General features: G+C 38.9%; 1 protein-coding gene across 3 annotated transcripts in view; it reads right to left on the reverse strand.

Moving 5' to 3' along the window:
- EMB (embigin) overlaps positions 1-22,525 on the reverse strand; it is a 52,755-nt gene extending 30,230 nt beyond the window's left edge. The window contains exons 1-2 of one of the 3 annotated variants that reach the window (XM_025389194.1): positions 22,162-22,525; positions 8,919-9,002 (exon numbers count right to left, since the gene is read on the reverse strand). In XM_025389194.1, coding sequence (XP_025244979.1) covers positions 8,919-9,002; positions 22,162-22,276 — 199 coding nt within the window. In that variant the 5' untranslated portion in view covers positions 22,277-22,525. Of the gene's footprint in view, positions 1-8,918; positions 9,003-9,235; positions 9,497-22,161 lie in introns of those variants that run through there. The other 2 variants (XM_025389196.1, XM_025389195.1) reach the window with 2 other exon arrangements.

Here is a 22,525-nt window from a genome sequence, read left to right on the forward strand (position 1 = left end):
AGGAACAGAAAATCAACCACCACATGTTCTCACTTATAAGTGGGAGCTGAACCATAAGAACACATGGACACAGGGAGGGGAACAACACACACTAGGGCCTGTCGAGGGAGGGCAGGGGGTGCAGAGCATTAGGGAAAAGAGCTAATGCATGCTGAGCTTACTGCCTAAGTGATGGATTGATAGGTGCAGCAAACTACCATGGCACACATTTACCTACATAACAAACCTGCACATCCTCCACATGTACCCCAGAATCTAAAAAATAAAATACAATAAAAGTAACTGGATTTCAGCAAAGGAGAGGTAAACACAAGCCTCAGTACACACCAGATCAAGATAAGGGGTCATAAATACCTAATGTAAACTGAAAGCATGGCCCGCTACCTTGGTAATGAATTTGTCCAAACTGCAAGTGTTTACACCCTGACGCCAGTCCTTGAGATTAAGTCTTATAACAATGGTTTATGTTTCATGGTATCAACTTCTACGGTGCTAACCATGCAGACACTCAGAGAGTCAGTACATACATTTTGTACACACCCCAAGTGACTGTCTCAGGTCACATGCCTCCTTTGCAGAAAGGGCTCCTCTAACCTTACAACACTGCTAACAACAGACTCTCTCTGTCACACTTCCTTTATATACTTCCTAGCATTTGGCACCATCTGGTTTCACCTTTCATATTAATTTGTTTACTTACTTATTCATTGCCTCTCCCACTGAAACATATACTGTATGACATGGGGGGAGGAGGGCAGAAAGGGAAGTCTGTCATGTTCACCACTGTAAACCAGGCTTTCAATAAATTTTTGTTGAAGTGGTTGTAGCTCCTGGAATATCGTATTTAAAAAACCAATCACTTCTTTAGACAGATAATGCACCTTGCCTTAGACTGAAGGTTCAAGCATATTAAAATTCTGCCCCATGATTTATATGAGGAATTCTAGGCAGAAAGTACTTTAGAGGATATGCAAGAAATGCATAAGAAGTTCTTGTCTCACACAGTTGACTCATCCATTGGCCAAAACAAATTTGTTTAGTACTTTTATATGCTATATGTGATACAGAGGTGATTTAAAAAATTATTAATCTAGCAGGGGACATATAAGTCAAGCATAAATAACTACAATTAAGTTTAACTGCAACAGATACTCTAAATCAAATGAGATCTAAATCACAGATGGCAATACAACAGTATAAAACATTAATTTTCCCCAAAATAAATCTACAGAGTCAGTGGAGAATCAGCCAAATTCCAAAAGTACTTTTTACGGAACCCAATTTAGAGAAGTGCATGTGAAAGAATGAAAATCCAAGAAAGAAAATCTGGTTTTTTAAAAGAAGAGACATAAAAAGATATAATGTTTTAAAAAATAATACTAACATGTTAATGATGTGATAAAATACCAATAAATCAATGAAATAAAACAGGCAAAACTTTTCAAACTGCAAGTCAAAATCCATTAGTGGATCAGGAAATCAATTTCATAGTTATCACCAGATTTGTTTTTTAATGGATTGGAGTAAAAGAGAAATTATCAGAGCATAACAAACCTATTAGGTGTAAGTGTTATTTGATGAATATTTTGTTTCATATGTGTGTGAAAATGCAGTTGGTGCATTAGGTTACAAAGTAAAATGTACTTCTTACTTTAGGAAGCACTTTAATCACTTTGTAAAAAGAACAGAGTTTGGGAACTGAAATATGATTAGAGTGCTATTTCAAAGCTATCAGGAAAAAGAGAACTATTCAGTTAAAAGCATTGAGACGCTGGCTAACAGTACAAAATAATAACCACAAAATTAGTTCCTTCTGACATACAAAACATAAAACTGTATTATAAATGGGTTAAAAAGTGAAAAGTGGAAAAGTATGCAAATAATAGCAGGAAACACATAATGAAACTTCTTCACAATTAAAAAACACCACATAAAACTTTAAAGACAAGTGGGAAAAAATATTTGCAACTTCTATAAAAAGTAAAAATTCAGTAACCAAAATTTACGCCTACCTCATTGTTTTGAATCATTTAAATTAATTCAAAACATAAAATATAAGCCTACTATGTGGGTCGGGGGAAGGGGCCAACTGTCAAGATGTTTTGAAGGGCAATCTGGAAGTATATGATAAAATAAAGATATACATAATTTCTCACCGAGCAATTCTACTTTGTGATAGTTATCATAGAGAAAACATTCACAATTATGCCCAGAGAGATATATGTAGGGTGTCCCTTAATATATGGTTTTTAGCAAAAATATATTAGCCAACTAGGGTCCATTAGGAAAAAAACTTGTAAGTAAGCTGGTGTATTTATACTGTGCATACAAGTTAAAAAAAAAAAAAAAAGCTAGATTCATATGCAATATGACTAGATCTCCAAAAACTAATGTTGAATGACAAAAATCAATTTTCAGAACAATATATATGGACTAATACCACTAAAACTAAAGAATACAAACAATACTACATAGTTTTTATAGATGCACACATACACACACACCCACACTCAGCATGGGAAAGAAACACATTGAACAGAGTTTACCATTGGAAAAGAGGAGAGAGAACAGAGATAGAAATGGCGGTAATTCAATGAAACTTGAACCTCATCAGTCAAGTTTTTTATTTCACCTCCTAAAGTTCTATTTGGACATTTTTCAAACCTGCTTTATCTTTTTAAAAAACAGTATAATATTCATTCTCATGTTTTTAATATTTCTTTTATTTCTCTACCTAGTATTTCTATAATCTGAAGCTCTAGAATGTCTAATCCTACCTCTCCTTAGCTCTGTTAGGGACTGTGTGTTTGTTTTTTATATTTTTGTTTTGTAATATGTTGAGACATGTAACAGTAGGGATTATGTCACCAGGATGGACAACACATTCCTCCACAGAGGTTTTTAATTGCTTCCCTGTGGAAGTACTACCTGGCAGGGTCATTTTTGTGTTATTTCTCAGCTGGGAGGCTCCTGTACAGTATAATGCAAGTAATGTAAATTTGCAATTTAAACTGTGTTGAGGACACGCCCATGTCTTTAAATAATAAGGGAAATCTTTGGGGGTTTGGAGGTTTCTTGTTTTAAAATTATTTTTATCCATATTATTTTTAGTTAGCAGATAACACTGGAAATCGTTTGGTTTAAATGCCTAACAAAACTTTAAAAGAAAGAAGTCAACTTGTCATCTTGTGCTGTTTGCTGATTTTCTTCCCTAAATCAAACCTTTCCCTACATTTACAGCCTAGGAATGATAGCTTTCTGCAGGTTTTCAGGTCCAGCTTTCCTCCTTGCATGAACTCAAGGCCTTGTTTTTTATATTTTTGTAGCTCTTAAAACTCAAGTATCTTGGCAACAAACACAGGAAACCTAACACAATATTCAGTTAACGGGCTTCATGCCCTGATCACCAATTTTGATCAGTAGAAACTTCTTTACTTCTGTGTAGATAGCCATATATTTAAAAGAATGTTTAGGTGTGGCAGGAGGGTTTTCAGATTCTCTAATTTACTCTAATGCTGAAAATAATGTTTTAATATTTTCAAAACGGAACTCATTTTTACTTACACAACTAAAAATTAACAAAAATACAGTAAATACATATCAGAGAAGCAGGAACATATGTGCTTCTCTGCTATGTGCTTTATTGAAGATGGGCTCTTGGCTCCATTCTTAAAGAGAGGAAGGATTTGAACACCAGTAGGAGGGAAGGAAGAGACAGGTCCCACTTATAGAGTGTGAGGTCCTGTGCCTGTGATTCAGCACCATCATCTAACTTTATGGTGAGATTCTTTACTAAATGTTAATCACAATATTATTAAATCATGTGTATTCCCACAATAAAGGGATGGGAAACATGTGCAGGGCTCTCATTTTTAACGTGTAGAACAGTGGGGGTAATTTTCAAATGGGGAAAATTTTGTCCCCCAGGGAATGTTTGGCAGTATCTGGAGACATATCCAGCTGTCGTAACTTAGCAGGTACTACTCACATCTAGTGGGCAATGGCTAGGAATGCTGTTAAACAGCCTACAATTCTGCAAACAACCTCCAACAACCAAGAATCATCCAGCCCCAAACATCAATACCTCTGTTAATAAAAACCAAAACAAAAACAAACAAGCACCTGATATAGAACAAAAGTTGATCACAGCCACTGCCACTTATGTTGCTATGGGTAGATCCCTCTTCCATCTTTGCTTTCTCTGAATCTCTACGAATGTTAGGTCTCAATTTTTTTCTCTGTACATCAACAGTCTACATATCAGGTTTGATGAGTGCCTTTGAAAAATATTATAACATTTGCAGCACTGGAGTCATGCTAGTATCCTTTCTGCAATGAAGTATTTTCACTTATTTTCTTCTTCTCAATCTTATCAATCACCTGCCCCTAGAATCTGGGTGGTCCTAACCTAGACCTCTTGCTGGCCTAGATTTAGACTATGTGGTTGTCTTTCCTTATCTTGACTAATCTTCCCGAATCTTACATTGTGCCTTAATTTGCACATCTGCACCTCTAATGTCTGCTTATATTACCTCCTTGGCTCACAAGGACTTTGTGGGACAGCTGCTCACATCTCAACATGTAAATAAAATGTGCCACTGGGTCATCACAGGCGAGCTGATTCCAACGTTAACAAGTTGGTCAAGGTAACTGGCAGCTGTTTATTTTTATTTCAATGTCTTCCGTTAAATTATAACACATGGATTGAGAAACTAAACACTAACATGCAGAGAGGAAAAAAGCAAAAATAAAAATATATGGTGGTAATACAAACAATATAATGAATTCCAAATACTATGGACATTCAAAAATTAAGTACAGTGATATAAAAATAGTCCATTATGAAAAGCTCTGTTTTAAAACCCCTAAGAGCAGAAAAAAATACTTTTAGTTTCAGTCAATTACTTTCACAAATTTAAGATTAAGCAAGTGCAATTTCTTTTTTTCTGGGGGGCAGGGGAGATGGACTCTTGTTCTGTCACCCAGGCTGGAGTGCAGTGGCGCAATCTCAGCTCACTGCAACCTCTGCCTCCCAGGTTCAAGTGATTCTCCTGCCTCAGCCTCCTAGGTAGAAGGGAATACAGGTGCCTGCCACCACACTTGGCTAATTTTTGTATTTTTGGTAGAGACAGGGTTTCGCTATGTTGGCCAGGCTGGTCTCGAACTCCTGACCTCTGGTGATCGCCTGCCTGGGCCTCCCAAAGTGCTGGGATTGCAGGCAGCAAATGCAACTTATGAAGCAATAGCTTTATTACTAAATAAACCTAGAAATAGCAATAAATCTAGAAAATAGCTTTATTTTCGTAGTTTACTACATCATTTCAAAACTAATGTCATTCTTCTTAAAATAAATATAATTGATTTAATAATGCTGTTAAAAGAAACAAGTAACTGGGCATTAAGAAAGGCTGCAAAGCATAATGGTTAACAGCACAGACTGGACACGAAGCTGCCTGCATTTAAAACTGTAAGCTCCAGCTCAGGAACTGTGATCCTGGTCAGTTCACTTCATCTCTTTGTGCCTCTTTCCTCACCTGCAAATTACAAATAATAACAGTACCCAACTCATTGAGCTGTTATAAGAATTAAGTTATTTAGAAATACAAACATGGTACATAGTCAACATCATGAGTTTGTTAAGTAAATAATTAGCAATATTTTTAAAATATTAAAATAAGTAAACAACTAAGCTTTTATGAATCAAAGGCCATGTTTTCATTCTCCCAGACACAAGAATCCATATGTTTTCCAGTCTCAAGAATCTTTGGATAAGTATATATGTAAAGAGCCAGACCAAAGTCCAAAATTTACAATTAACATATTGTATTTGAATCTCTCTACAAGAAACATTTTATCCTAACAGAGAGGTTAACTTCAACAATGGCCAGAGGGAAAAAGAAAATAATAAGTAACAACATAGAAATGTCGTAACTATTGTTTATAGACAAACACGAATAATAAAATCAATATTGATACATATCTAACAACATTATGAAAATATGAAAACACTCCATTTACAAATAGTAAGTTAAAAATCTTAACAACAGTATGAAGAAAGTCTATAGTTGATAAGGTGAAATTTGATAATCAGGAATTGGAGTTACCTTGTCATATTCAACTAAATTAGACCAGAGACCTGGTAATAAAGAAAAAAAAACACACACACTTGGGACACAAAGCACCTGCCTGGGACTAATACTGCAAGCCAGCTGCTGAAATGACCTGGTATAACTTTAAAACCAGTTTTACCTAGCAGCTTCTGAAACAAACCACCATGACTCTAAGACTAATTTACCGACCTCCATCACTCACCAGTCAGAGCTTGTAAGCTCCCAAAAACTTTGTTACTGCTAATAATGAGTTTTCTTCCAAAACAATATATAACATTTCTCTCTAATAAAACCTCTAAGCTTCTCTTTGTTTTTCAGTCATACTGAAGACCATTCTACTCTCTGTGTATGCCCTGAACTCCAATTCTGTTCTACCAAACAGAACATTTTGTTTAGAGATTCATCTCGGTATTTTTATTTTACATTGACACTAAACATTATAAATGTATCTTCAAATTTAAATTCCATAGTTCAGTAAAGATAGCTTCTAAAACCAAACTTTTTGATGGCAAGGCAACTAGAGCAACAACCTACATGGAAATGTAACCGTTCAGTGCCCGACTCTGAGATCTAATGTTTCTAAATTAACGTCAAATCTTTTCTTTTGTCAAAAACAAATCCAAACTTAAATGAAGACATTATTTTTATTATTATTATTATTTGACAGAGTCTCACTCTGTTCCCCAGGCTGGAGTGCAGTGGCTCAACTTCAGCTCACTGAAAACTCCAACTCCTGGGTTCAAGCGATTCTCCTGCCTCAGCCACCCAAGTAGCTGGGACTACAGGCATCCGCTACCATGCCCAGCTAATTTTTGTATTTTCAGTAGTGACAAGGTTTTGCCATGTTGGCCAGGCTGGTCTTGAACTCCTGACATCAAGTGAACCACCCGCCCTGGCCTCTCAAAGTGCTGGGATTACAGATGTAAGCCACCATGCCCAGACTGAAGACATTATTTTATAAAAGACTATTGCAATAGAGAAAAAGCTCCAAACTTAAGATCTGCAAGCCTCCCAAAAGTAAACAGAAAAAGGTTATTTTTTAATATGGGATAAGCAACGAAGCAAGAACTTTTTAGGGAAATTGGGCAAATGAAAGAGTGTACACAGACAGTATGACCGGGCTGCAGTCAGCCAATTCTCAAGATGTTCTTTATTTTATTTTTTTTATTTTTATTTATTTATTTTTTTTTTTGAGACGGAGTCTCGCTCTGTAGCCCAGGCTAGAGTGCAGTGGCCGGATCTCAGCTCACTGCAAGCTCCGCCTCCCAGGTTCACGCCATTCTCCGGCCTCAGCCTCCCGAGTAGCTGGGACTACAGGCGCCCGCCACCTCGCCCGGCTAGTTTTTTGTATTTCTTAGTAGAGACGGGGTTTCACCGTGTTAACCAGGATGGTCTCGATCTCCTGACCTCGTGATCCGCCCGTCTCGGCCTCCCAAAGTGCTGGGATTACAGGCTTGAGCCACCGCGCCCGGCCTAGATGTTCTTTATTTTAATGCTTGCTCGGACTTAGGGCAAGCCACATTTCACGGGTCTGTAAGGAAGAAAAAGGACAGACTAAAGTTTAATCAAGCCAAGACAGAGGTAAGTAATGGATAATGGCAAACAATTAGTCTCTTTATAACAGTGGGAATACGGCTTTAAATAGCACTATTTAGAATAAAAGAATAGGAGTTAAACCCTCCAAACAGGTTAAGTAAGTAAATAACCAGCCTGGTAACAATTAAAAAGTCCATTTTTTTGTTCCTGCCCTGAGCATTGACCGTTTTGTTTCCAGGCCACAGCTGTACTGGTTGAGTAAGGGGTGCCCTGCTGCCGACATTGCCAGCCTGGTTAAAGAATGTGCAAACTGCTTTCTCACATGAGTCTCTTAAAGAAACATTTCATCATAACAGAGGCAACCAACAACTAGAATGTGAAAAAAGTAAAAGAACATAGGAAAATTATAATAATTATTTTTTACAATAATGAACTCCATACATTGGAAACAAACAAAACTCCATACATTTGGGAACAAACAAAAGCTGTACAAAGTTACAAAAATGCTCCCTCAAAAAGCTCAATGCAAACATTCCATTCCTATCAGATTTGGAAACAGACAGGTACGCACACACACACTTTCTATTCATATTAAACAGAAATAGAGAAACAGTTCATAAGACTAGAGGATAGTTAAAAACTAGATGTGTATTTGGAAAAACCTAACTATTGATTTAATAGCTAGGTTTGTGATGTTTTAAATTCTAATTATACAATTTTAATATTGTTCCTAAACCAGATTAATCACTCTTAGGAATTTAAAAGACTGAGATTACTTTGGAAACATGGAATCCAAAACTGTGAAAGAAAAAGCAGAGAAAGCAGGGCTGGGTTTAATTTTGGAGTTCCTTTCTTGCTTCTCCTTAGCACAGTGACTCATTTGATATCATCTTTACTTTCTCTGGCTAAAGGTCTTCCAATAGATACACAAATTCTCTTCTTGACCTACAGTGATGTAATGGATGTACCAGCAGGAATTAATGAAAACATAAGAGTATCCGCAAATCAAAATTGATTCTCCCTTTTCTCAGGTATCCATTTTCTGGGGAGCCATTCTTAGCCCTAGCATGTCTGGAATATTTTCCTCCTTTGTGCGCCCCCAGTAAAACATCCTCACCACATGAGATTCCCAGCACACTACTGGTATGTTTTTCCCAACAGGCCAGGAACAGGGATTACCACTTCACAAAGCAAAAAGCAGCAGCTTTGTTTAAGAAAAATTGCTTAAACCCTTATTTTGGAATTGCCTTATTTGAAACATGATACATTTACCAGTCAGTGATATGTTATGACTCTCCCAGGAAAAGTTATTTGCCATCATTTCTTCTCCGAGAGGTAGACTTGTAAAAGGCAAATCTATAAGAGAAAGAACACGTGATTACACACTCTTACCAAAAGTAAATGACTATCTAAAAACTACTTTGCAACAGCTAAAATACTGTTGAGAACTATTAATGAAAAACCGTGTTTTCAGAAAGCTCAAAGTCTTATATACTTCAAAGACATTTAGAGATATATTAGACTATTAAATGTGAAAAAAATTTCTGATTTTTTTTTCTTTTTTAACCTAAAAATCCCTACTGACTTACATCAGATGGCTTTTTTTTAAAATAACGCCTTCCATTTTTATTACACTATTATAGTTTCTTTACAAAACATAAATAAACTGAAGATAACAAAGAATTATATGAGAGAGCCAGAAAATGGAAAGACATGAAGAGGCAGAGAGAGAAGATGAAAGAAGAGTGACAGGCAGACCTTAATAGAGGGAATTAAAAAAAAAAAATGGGCATCAAGGAACAGAGAAGATAAAATGGCTGACAGGCCACTTTGGGTTGCTATTTGTTTTCCAGCTACGGTTACCAAGAGGCATGCTCTCTATCACCTGACTTTCAGTTTCCTCTGCCTCTGTCACTTCTCTCTCCTTTTGAATTTTCATTAAAGAAACAAGGTTTCTATTTCCACCTCTCTCACTCTCCTTGAAGCTACTTTATTTATTTTATTTTATTTTTATTTTTTATTTATTTTTGAGACACAGTCTCACTCTGTCGCCCAGGCTGGAGTGCAGTGGCGTGGTCTCAGATCTCTGCAACCTCCGCCTCCACAGTTTAAGCGATTCTCCTACCTCAGCCTCCTGAGTAGCTGGGACTATAGGCGCCCGCCACCATGCCCAACTAATTTTTGTATTTTTAGTAGAGACAGGGTTTCACCATGTTGGCCAGGATGGTCTCAATCTCTTAACCTCATGATCTGCCTGCCTCGGCTTCCCAAAGCACTGGGATTACAGACATAAGCCACCGCTCCCAGCTGACAACGTGGCCTACTGTTCCTTTTATTTTACAGTACCAGACCTTACCTTCCAGGAAACCACTCAAATATATCAAACAAGTCAGAGAAGGTGGAAAAAAGGCTTATTATTATAAATTTGGCAGCATTATTTAAATTAAATCCCATTCAATGTAAATGAAACCTGAGCCATTTTTATTGCACTTTTTAAAAATAATCTGTTCAGAAAGTTATTTCTAGTACAATATTAGATTTCCAGTTCTTTCATTTTCTTATATGTATGAAAAATATAATCAAAGTTGGTGATCCCTTTCGTTACGTTAGCTTTAGAACACGGCTTTTACAATACTGCCTAATAAAATAACGTACCTGGCAGAACCTAACTCTCCAACAGGCTGTGTTCCTAAGGTTTAATCACCTCTAAAACAGCTTCCGAAGTTTAATGCACTTCCTAAACCACCATAGCACATATATACCTATGTAACAAACCTGCACATTCTGCACATGTATCTCGGAACTTATAATACTTTCAAAAAAGAAGAAAAAAAGTCCTTAAATAACGTATTAAATCAGACTACAATGATTACATAGGAAAATATGTACGGAGTTTCTCACTGGGCTATCAAGTATACAAGACCTTTCCTCCAGTCACATCTAGTATTCATTCATTCATTCATTCACTTATTTATTCATTCATATTCATACCCATATTCTCCCATTCTCCCTCTCCCCCCATTACCCTCCCTCTGTCTTTTCCCCCTTCTCTCTCTTTCTCTTCCCTCCCACCGTCCCCAACTCTCTCTCAGACACACACACACACACAAACACACACACACACACTGCTTAAAAGAAAGGCTCCCATAAATGTTATTTTCCTAATGAAAATTCCTTGTTTCCATTCTTGGGGCTAGCATACTTAGAAGTTATATTAAAGACAAAATATTTCAGGAAGATCAAGGCAGATGATATTCACTTACGGACAGGAAGCCAGGTGGGGGTAGATGAGAAGGAAACAGCTATTCTACTATATCATCTGTTCTGTGAAGCCTGCAAAACGTAAGCTTTGGTATCTTTGCTTTCCTCCCCAGGGGTACCCCAACTACAGAGCAGAATACAATCTTAAGGGTTCTTACTATACTCTTTATCCCTGTAACAAGCCCATAACCTTTTTGAGATTTCCAGCATCATTTATTATTATTGTTCACAGTATCAGTAACAATAAGAGTGACATACACTAAAGAAAAAATGTGTTCTGTCATTCTTATTCCTATTCCACTTAAGTAAGTGAAGATACACAATATCTGATGCACACTTGGTACTGATGGGGAATATGAAGCTGGGCAAACTTGGTCCCTAAAGGGCTATATGGATCATAATAGCAGGGGTTTAGGCCCACAATTTGAGATTGAGAGTCATTAAAATTTCACAGCAGCACCCATTAATGCATAGTATAGACTATAATTAGTCAGTATATTTTATACAAATTGGCACATGGGCTAGAGTGTGAAGCCTGAGCCTGGTGGTGGAAGGAGGGTGAAGATAATTTCAGGGAGATGAGCTCCAATGCTGGGGCTATTCTCCCTTACTGATCACTAGGACTTGTCATGGATAGGCTCAACAGGGACCTGTGTTAGAACAAGGAGAGAAAATGAGTCTAAGTTTGGCTTTGGCAGAATCTAAGCTGATGACAGTTGAAGGAATCGGAAAGGAAGGAAACACCAAGTTTCCGGAGGTAGGGAAGTCTGGGTATTTCCAGAATATACAAGCTGTTGAGGCCATTTCCAATTGCAGGCTCACATATTAAAAATGCAATCAGACATCCATAAACCAAACAACACCAGCACCTTAACTTCATATTCCCTTCAAAGCATTAATCTTGATCAAGCTTCAGGTTCCACTGAAAACGCCCCAAGTGCAAAAGAACATATATTACTGCTGTGTGGTTTTTGCCTTGGGAAAAGTCCCTTAAAGAGGCAATATACAGAAATGCTTTAAGTGGAAAAGCAGGACAGCCTACAGAAGGTACTAGGATAGTAAAAGAAGTTCTTTGTTTAGGCAAGATATTTTTTAACCAAGAAAGTGAGAATGTAAACCTTATTGCTTTTAGTTGGAGGACAGCTGGCAGGAGGCTGATTCAGCGAACACTGGGGTTTAAAGGAAATTGGCAGGAGACTCAGGCAGATGTGGTTTGAATACTTCCCTAAAAGGATTAGGCTGAGTCACAAAAAGAAGTATAAAATGGAGAGGAAGGAATTTGGGGTCTTAATTCAAATTCTGTCACTGACTTGTTACTTAGGGTTTCCAAACGCAGTATGCCCAGCTCAGTGCTTTGAAAATATGTCTCCACTGTAAACCTCACCTGATAGGGGAAAAAAATGAGGATCAGAAAAGTTGTATAAATATGAGTGATGATGCCAAGATCATAACATGTATTTCTCAGTTATCAAACTCACCCTTTCTTAATCATTGCTGGAAAACTTCCATATAGCGTTCTTTTATAGGTAGAGACAAAAATATCAACATGAAAGAGTAACATCAAATAGTTGCTCAAGAAGTCAAAAGACTTTTTTCTCCCTTTGCAGGGCAGATGAGGCATGAGACTACTGCATCAAAGAATTGAGTAACATCTTAATTTTCACCTGTTATAATTTTCTGTGAAATAGCAAAATGGTCTCTACTTAGTTTTTCACATATTATATTTTAAAATATGTGTTGCTAGAAGGGCTTATAATTTATTCCATTAAGACTTTCAAGTGAAATAAACATGCTATAATTCTACTTAAAGATATTAAGGTAACATTTTCACATATTTCATTTTGAGGGCTTCATTTAATTGAAGTTGGAAAGAAAAATAATTAACACTAGAAAACTGCACTGGGTCTTAAGACTTGCTTTTTTAAATCAGTAAATAAATGCAACTACATCTCTGATTAAGAATAAACATTCTCTCTAAAGCCTCCCAAATCCCTTTATTATATGTAAAAATCTTGGAAGTGTCCGAACTGAATTAAGAAAAAAGTGTAACAAGCAACTACTATTAAAATGAGTATTATTCTTTCTCTTTACTTTTCTCACCTCTATACTGATTGCTATCAACATGCAGTACTTAATGAAGCTTAATTTTAACATTCTGATATACAGCATTATAAACGTGCAACCCAATTACAGAAACACTGATAGGAATGATTATATATTATTCATAAAACGGAGATTTGGAAATAAGAATATATTTCTTCATGGAAGCAATATTATATATAACCATGTGATCCCATGCCAAATTGTAAACGCCACTTAAGCCATGATATGGTTAAACCTTAGCTGTAAAATACCCCATTACTAAGTAAAATACTGATTATACACAACACATGGAGAATTATGGGTTTTAGGAACACAGTAGTCCTATCCCCTGTCCATAAATGCAGCAAAAGGAGAAGAAAGGAAATAAGGCATATCTGAGTCCTGGAAGTTATACTCCAGAGAGATTCATCCAAAAAGGAAGAAAAACAAGAGGAAAAAAAAAAAACTTGTCAAAAAATTCCAGTTATCGGGGCTGGGCGCGGTGGCTCATGCTTGTAATCTCAGCACTTTGGAGGCTGAGGCGGGCAGAGCACGAGGTCAGGAGTTTGAGACCAGCCTGGCCAGCAAGGTGAAACCCCGTCTCTACTAAAAATATAAAAAATTAGACAGGCATGGTGGCGTGCGCCTGTGGTCCCAGCTACTCGGGAGGCTGAGGTAGGAGAATTGCTTGAACCCAGCAGTCGGAGGTTGCAGTGAGCTGAGATCGCACCACTGTACTCCAGCCTGGATGACAGAGTGAGACTCCATCTCCAAAAAATATATATATATACACACATATATATACACACACACACACACATATATATATACACACATATACACACACACACTAATCCTGATGGGGACATTTATAAGTCAGACTTTCTAAGTCAGGGACAGACAATACTCCACATAAAGAACTCTTGATATTTTCTGCATAGTATGGAAACTATTGGACAAGAAGCCTTTACAGACAAGTTTTTTTTAAGGCCTACTGACAAGTACAATGTACACTTTTGCCAGTCTTGTAAAACTATTTTAAAAACTAGATGGTATAGGAATGGAAATAAACTGATATTTTTAAAAAATATGTAATTTTGGCAATAATATACATTTCAAAGGGCAATGTAAAAATTCTCATGTTTCAAACCACCTCTACATGGGTCACTAAGATACTTTAACAGTCAAACTTATGCCAAATAAAAACTTATTAAAAAATAAACCCCAAAAGTTAACTACTAAGATTTCCGTTCTTTCTAAAGACTGTAGATTTGTTAAATGTTTCAATTGTTAGTCTATTCGGTAAGAGTTGGGATTTTGTTCAGTGGCTTTCAACTGAGGGTAGTTTTGCCCCACAGGAGACATTTGGCAATGTCTGAAAGCATTGTGCTTGTCACAATTGGGGGAAGATTACTACATTTATTTAGTAGGTTACATTAGTTTCCACATCAAGTTACCACAAATTAGGTGTCATAACAAATGACTACAAATTTGGTGGCAAAAACAACAGAAGTATATTCTTTCACAGTTCTGGAGGCCAGGAGTCTGAAATCAAGGTGTTGGCAGGGCCTTCCTTCTCTGAACTCTCTAGTGAAGAATCCGTCCTTGCCTCTGCCTAGCATCTGGGAGTTGCTGGCAACCTTGGCATTCCTTGGCTAGTGGTAGCTGCATTAGTCTAACATCTGCCTCTGTCTTCACATGATCATCTTCCCTCTGTGTATGTCTCCATCCAAATCTCCCTTGCCTTTCTTTTATAAAGACCACAGTCATTAGGTTTAGGGCTTACTCTAATTCAGTATGACCTTATTTTCATTCATTACATCTGCAAAGACTCTACTCCCAAATAAAGTCACTTTCACAGGTACCAAAGATCAGGGATTAAACATATCTTTTTGGGGTGTACAATTCACCCACCACATATGTAGAGGCCAGGGATGCTGCTAAACATTTTAGGATAACAGCTTGCCAGGACAAAGAATTACCCAACGGAAAATGCCAATAGTACCAAAGTTGAAAAACCTTGATTTTGAACAGGTACATCGGCAACCCTGATTCTTCAATGTGATGATTCTTAATAATCTTTCAATGGCCCTGTGGCCCTAAATTCCTGTGCTGCATAGTTTAGGTGCAGACATTTTAAAGTGTGAACATTTTTTGCCACCTTTCCCTCCCATGAACACCCTCCTGCCAGGGGTCTATTTTGAGGACTTTTTATGAAGGAAAACCACATGCTGGATGGACGCTGAAATGCAAACCAGGAAAACAGTTATAGTTATTAGCTATCTCACTGCTATTGGCTAAGTTAGAAAAGCACTTTGGGCTTCAAGATCAATCAAACGAAGTATCTAAATTCCCTTTCAGTTTCTCAGAAGTATATAATTGTAAGGCTATTAAAAGCTTCTGGCTTGGGATTAGAGACACATTAGTACAATAACCTCAATAACTTCAAAAATGCCAGGAAAATGCTATTTTCAAAAAAAAGAATAACAACTCTTTAAAGGCAACATTCATTATTTCTATTCTAACATTATTTGGGATTAGAGACACATTAGTACAATAACCTCAATAACTTCAAAAATGCCAGGAAAATGCTATTTTCAAAAAAAAGAATAACAACTCTTTAAAGGCAACATTCATTATTTCTTTTTTTTTTTTCTTTTTTTTTTGAGGGGGGGTCTCGCTCTGTCACCCAGGCTGGAGTGCAGTGGCCGGATCTCAGCTCACTGCAAGCTCCGCCTCCCAGGTTCACGCCATTCTCCTGCCTCAGCCTCCCGAGTAGCTGGGACAACAGGCGCCCGCCACCTCGCCCGGCTAGTTTTTTGTATTTTTTTAGTAGAGACGGGGTTTCACCGTGTCAGCCAGGATGGTCTCGATCTCCTGACCTCGTGATCCGCCCGTCTCGGCCTCCCAAAGTGCTGGGATTACAGGCTTGAGCCACCGCGCCCGGCCCATTATTTCTATTCTAACATTACTTGAGATATTCTATGTTTAAATAGTGGCAATTTTTATCAGGAGTAGAGTTTATTTTTAGCAAAGTGTTGTGAGGTTTGTTCTCCTACATCAGCATATATGTCATAAGTTGTTAATTTCTAACATTCACCTTATATTGTGCAATACGTGAGACCAGCTGTACAAAGTTAATGTCAAAAGATTACACTCTAGGACAAATAGCCTCAACACATGTGATTTGTTTCTGTTGGAGGGCATATACACCTTTGGAAAATGATACCTAACAACATTAACAGATTTCTCAACTATTGTTTTAGTTTAATGCCTATGTAAACTGAATCTTTCTCACGTAAACTAATTCTTTTTGTTTCTTTTCAAACAATCTCAAAGTAGCAGAAACATTTCAAGAACAGAACATTTTCTCCTCTGAACCATGTGAGAGTAAGTTTCTGACCTGATGTTTCATGCCCCACGAAAACATTACCATCTATTTCCTACAAAGGACATTCCCCATACCATCCCAATACAGCCATTAAAATCAAGAAATGAATATATATGAAGCACCATCTCGTCCCTATACCCCATCTAAATTTCAAAAAAAAGTCCCTATAATGCACTTGGTAGCAAAAGGTTCCAGCTCAGAATCAAACATTGTCATTGGCTGTCACTTCTCTCTAATGTGGCTTCACTCTGGAACTGTGACAGTCTCTTCTGACTTTCATAACCTTGACACTTATTAAAATTCCAAGACAGTTCTGCTGATATATGATTATATTTGAGGCAGGCACATTTGGCAGGAACATCATAGAAGTGATGCTGTGCTCTTCTTACCAGATCGTCTCAGATGGCACACCATTTTTTGGTCTTTGATCGTTTGATTAAAGTGCTGTCTGCCAAGCTTCCGTATCTTTTTCCCTTGATATTAATAAGCATATTCTGAAGAGTTACTTTGAATCTTTAGTACTTTGTACCCCATCAAATTTTTCATTGATTCATTTTTTAATTTGCAGTAGTTGGTACTCATGAATCCTCATATTATTAGATGGGTTATAATCCACTAATATTATTATTTATTTTGATGCTCAATTTTGTCCCAGATTTGTCCAGTAGGAACCCCTTCATGTCGGCTCCTGTATCTTGACATGACTCATTATCCTTTGAGCACTCCATTGCTTTCTGGCACAAGATGTTCTAGGCTTATCTGCTACTTTCCCACTCAAGGCCTGAAATCAGCCATTTCTCCAAGAAGCCTTGGTTACTATTAGTAAAGAATGGTATTTAGAATCCAAGATCTGAGGGCTAAGTATACTCATCACTACTGGAAATCACTGCTAAGAATACATGTGCACACATTCGTATACACACACATACAACTTATAATGTATATCATACACATATATGTATATGACATGCATATGTATTCATCATACATATATTTACACATATACTTGTTTAAATCTATATACCTATATAGACATAGGTAAAGAGACAGGGATTTAATGTCATGGGTTCACAGGGATACTGCCAACTGCAATCCAACACCACAGGGTTCATTCTACTTTTTCCCTATCTTTATTTCATTCTTCTCTAGTGAAAAACCTAGATCCTATTATCGTTCCTAGATTTAATTATTTGATCAATCACCCTGTATATGGCTAAACTCTCATTGCCACTGCCACACCTGTCCCCACAGAGATGTCTTCCTTACCCACTCGGGCTCCAACCTCCATCGCTGGTCTGACCCTCCTACATGCTTTCCTCCACATCTTATTTGGGATCAAATATCACCCATCTGCTGCTCCTGCACAAAAGCCTTGTTAAATCAACTCTGGGACCCTGTGTCAAGCTGCCTGCTGCAGAAGCACCCATTCACCATGCTCAGGCCCTAACACTCCACACCAGGCTGCCCTCCTGCCTGGATGCCATCCTTACCAGGGTCAGCCTCAGATATCCTGATCTGAGCCCCTTGGGCTCCATCCACTTAGTAAGGATGTCTCCTTGCTCTTCCCCACCAAATAACTATAGGATCTATCGAGGGAAAGATGAGACGGAAGAGGGAAGAGAATGAGGGTGACAGAAGATGAGGAAGAGTCAGTTACCCTAATTCTTAACAAATGTTTTTAACATATAATTTTTTTGTGATGATAAACTTAGGGTAAAAATGTTCATGCATCAGAAACATCACTATTAAAGGTAGGCTTAGGCTGGGCACAGTAGCTCTCGCCTATAATCCCAACACTTTGGGAGGCCGAGGCAGGAAGATTGCTTGAGCTTAGGAGTTCAAGGCCAGGCTACGCAACACAGTGAAATCCATCTCTACAAAAAATACGACAATTAGCCTGGTGTGGTGGCATATGCCTGTAGTCCCAGCCATGTGGGAGGCTGAAGTGGGAGGATCCCTTGAGCCCAGAAGTCAAGGCTGTAGTGAGCCATGAGTGTGCCTTGATACTCCAGCCTGAGTGACAGAATGAGACCCTGTCTCAAAAATTAAATGAATGAATAAATAAATAAATAAAGGTAGGCTTATGGCTAATCTGTTCCCTTTAAACAGATTTTGGTCTTTGATCATTTGATCAAAGTGCTGTCTGCCAAGCTTCTCCACCATAAAGTTACTTTTTTTCCTTTGATATTAATAAGCACATTCTGAAGAGTTACTTTGAATCTTCAATACTTTGTACCCCATCAAACTTTTCATTGACTCATTTTTTAATCTACATCAGTTGGTACTCATAAATTCCCATGTTATTAAATGAGTTGCAATTCACTAATATTATCATTTATTTGATGCTCAATTTGTCCCAGATTTGTCCAGTGGGAACCCCTTTAAATGTTCTTAAAGATAGAAACTGCTAGCATGTTCTACTGAGATATGGACTAACAATGTCAGACATATGTGGGTACTTGAATAATATTTGCTTCAAAAATATTTATTACTAGAAAGCTGCTGTGTTTGGGGTGAGGGGTTAGTAGGAAAGGGGGTTCATAAAGGGAATGCAAAAGCCATGTCCTCTGGAAGTTAAAAGGATCATTTAAAATGATTCTACTGCAAACATTTTTCAAAAGATAAACATGACCCATTTCTCCAATTCGTGCCATGTAATAGTAATAATAATGATATTTAAATACTCCCACTGATGTATCCTTTACAAAGATATATTACATGTCTTATTTAATCAAAAAACCTTAAAAGAGTCCCTGTACCTAATTTTATTCTAGGACTCAAACTGTGTCAGCATGTCATTCAGTGCAAGTCAGACATTTAGATGCATAGGCTATGCTGTCAGTAGCTCTGAACTTTCATAGACATTTCCAATTAGCTCAGAGAGACAATTGGATATTGTGCTTAAGCACTGTGTTTAAGAAAACGGGCACTGGATGGACCAATGCCAAATCTCCTGCTCTACTGCTTAACTAAGTATGCGTATTTGGGCAATTACTTAACTTAAGCCCCAATTTCTTCATCGAGCCCAGAAGGTCAAGGCTGCAGTGAGCTGTGAATGTGCCTCTGCCCTCCAGCCTGAGCGACAGAGTTAGAATTCCCCAGGAGTGCAGAGGTTCTCAGAACTGCGATACTCTCAGACGAATTTTGAAAGGTGAAACAGGGATAGAAGAACTGGGGATAACTAGAAGGGAGAAAAACGTCCTGGACAATTCTTTTTTTTTTTTTTTTTTCCCAGCTGGAACTAAAAAAATGCTAACTCATAGGGCTATATATATATATAACTATTCTTATTATTAAAATTTGACTGAAAGTCTTAGGTTAACAGAAAACCCATGTCCAAGTATGTAGGTCTATACATCTAGGTAAAAAATATCCAGTAAACCTCACAATATCCTTTGGCAAAGAGAAAACTAAATTTCACAGAGATCAATACAGAATCTAGAAAACAAGCTGAGAGTGCCTGACAATTTTTAATTCTGGCTTAAATTCGATGCTAACATCATAACTTTTGTCTTGTACATTACAATTTTAGCTTAAGTGGAGCTAAAAGGACAGAACTTACACCATATACATAGAGGGACATCCTCTCCCCCCATTAATCTTATTGATTTACACCTTCATTTATTCCACTTTCATTTGTTTCCTTTTTTCTCTCTCTCTCTTTAGAGATATTCTCTGCATATCAACTTAACCCTGAGGCCTATGGAATAAGTATTTACCTAACAGTGCACTCTCTAGACCATATCATTTTAAAGCTGTGGTTTTTAACCAGCTTAAAATCACATTTAAAGCTACACAGGGAGCTGATAAAAATTCTTAATGCCCACACTGAATACCAAGCCAAATGAACCAGAGTTTCGTAGGGAAAGATCCAGGTATCAGAATTCAAGCTCTCTGGTGTTTCTGACATACAGTCAAGTAGAGAATCAAACTTCTACAATGAATCCAGAATGCACTGGTTCTCAGAACTGCAATACTCTGAGGTGAACCAGGGATAGAAGAATTGGAGATACCCAGAAGGGGGAAAAATGTCCCGGACAATTCTGTTTCTTTTACTTTCTTTCTTTCTTTTTTTTTTGAGACTGTTTTGCGCTGTCACCCAGGCTGGAGCTTAGTGGCACCATCACCATGATAGCTCACTGCAGCCTCAAACTTTGGGCTGAAGCAATCTTTCTGCCCTGGCGTCCCAAGTACCTGGGACTACAAGTGTACATCACCACAACCGCACTTTAAAAAGTTTTTTTTAATAAAGAAAGGACCTTGCTATGTTGCCCAGGGTGGTCTTGAACTCCTGGATTCCAGCCATCCTCCCACCTCAGCACCCAAAAGTGCTGGAATTACAGGCCTGGACAATAAGTGGTATGATGGAAAAGAGATGTGGCACAAGGAAATTTAGAACTGGAGCAACCCAAGATGTTCTGTCCAAGTTGTTAACAACGAGACCTTTTAAAAGGCATTTATAAAAATTAATAGTCTTACCTTTTGATTATCCTTCTTTCTCTATAGTGTATTACAAAAATTCCACATATTACAAGCCCACGAAAATAAATTCCCATGTGAGTTTGAAAACTTTTTGTAGAATAATGTCCCAATTTTAGTTACTGGTGGCCAATATTTACCTTGAGAGTAGCTTGAGAGGTGGTGGTGTTTTATTACCCTTACTGGCTGCTAACATTTGTGACACAGAAACCTGCAATAGGTTGCATGGACTCCTTTCAACATGAAAAGTAATTATAAACAGGTGAAGGTAAAACGGCAACTTTCGTGTTGGCTTTGGTAATGTTTTGCACGTAATCCCTCTGTCAAAGTGCCTTAAACAATAAAACAGCAAGTAATAATCACACACACACGCACACACACATTTTGTTTTCAAAGATCACGGTGTAAAATGAAGATACACACACGTTATCCTGTAAGTTGTGGATCTTTGGTTGGCTGGTTGGTTATGAAGTTTTTTCCCCTCTCAGCTCTAAAAAAAACATCCTTGGCAAGGTGAGGTGGCTCACGCCTGTAATCCCAGCACTTTGGGAGGCCGAAACGGGCAGATCACCTGAGGGTGTGAGTTTGAGACCAGACTGACCAATGTGGAGAAACCCCGTCTCTACTAAAAATATAAAATTAGTCTGGCGTGGTGGCGCATGCCTGTAATCGCAGCTACTCTGGAGGCTGAGAGAGGAGAATCGCTTGAACCCGGGAGGCGGAGGTTGCCGTGAGCCGAGATCACGCCACTGCACTCCAGCCTGGGCAACAAGAGCAAAACTGTCTCAAAAAAAAAAAAAAAAAAAAAATTCCTCAAAGCCAACCCACCTGCCAAGAGGAGGGAAGGAGGTAAGGGGGAGCCTTACTCTGGAATCAAGAAAAGGGAGTAGGCCTTGGGAAAATGTGGCTTTCAAAATTCATTCCACATTTGCACAAGCCAAGTCGCTAGCTGGTCCCTGCATCCACCTACACACCCCCCTGACCTCTTCCTAGGAAAAACCACACTCTCCCCCGTTACCTACGCCCCCGAATTGTGGGGCGCTGTTTGTTCAAGACTCGCCCCAAAGAGCGCAGGAGCGCGAGCCGCCCCAGTTCCAGGGTTCAGCTTAGGTGACACAAACGTAGCCAATGGGAGGCCGCCGCCGACAATCGCCACCCACCCTTACCAGCATCCCGGCGCCTCTCCCCGCCACCCTTGCCCGGCGCGCCGGCGATGCCCTCTGCCCGCGGGGACCCAAGCCTCGCGCGCCCCTTCCTGCGCGCCCTCCGCCCTCCCTACCCTGGCCCCTGTAGCCATCACACCTGGGGCACTGCCGTCCGCCGAGCTTGGGCGCGCGGTGGCGAGAAGGCACTGGAGGAGGAGGAGCAATCGGGGCGTAGGTGCCCTGGCCGCCAGCAGGCCGGGGAGGGCGCGCATGGCGCCGGAGGGTCCGCCTCGGTCCTCGTGGAGACTGCTCTCTCAGCTCGCTGCCGCGGGTGTCCGGAGTCCCTGCGCACACTCGCCGGTGGCCCGGCGCCCGCAGTCAGTGCCGGCGGCAGGACGCTGAAGAAAAGGCGGAATGGGAGGGGCCCGGCCGCCTTGCCCTACTCCCCCGAGACGCTCTCACCGCGCCCGGCCCTCCACCAATTATGCAGCCCTCAGCCGGCTGCTGGCGTTCCCGGATGT

The sequence above is a fragment of the Theropithecus gelada genome, chromosome 6 (genome assembly GCF_003255815.1).
Source record: "Theropithecus gelada isolate Dixy chromosome 6, Tgel_1.0, whole genome shotgun sequence".
Lineage (NCBI taxonomy): Eukaryota > Metazoa > Chordata > Mammalia > Primates > Cercopithecidae > Theropithecus > Theropithecus gelada.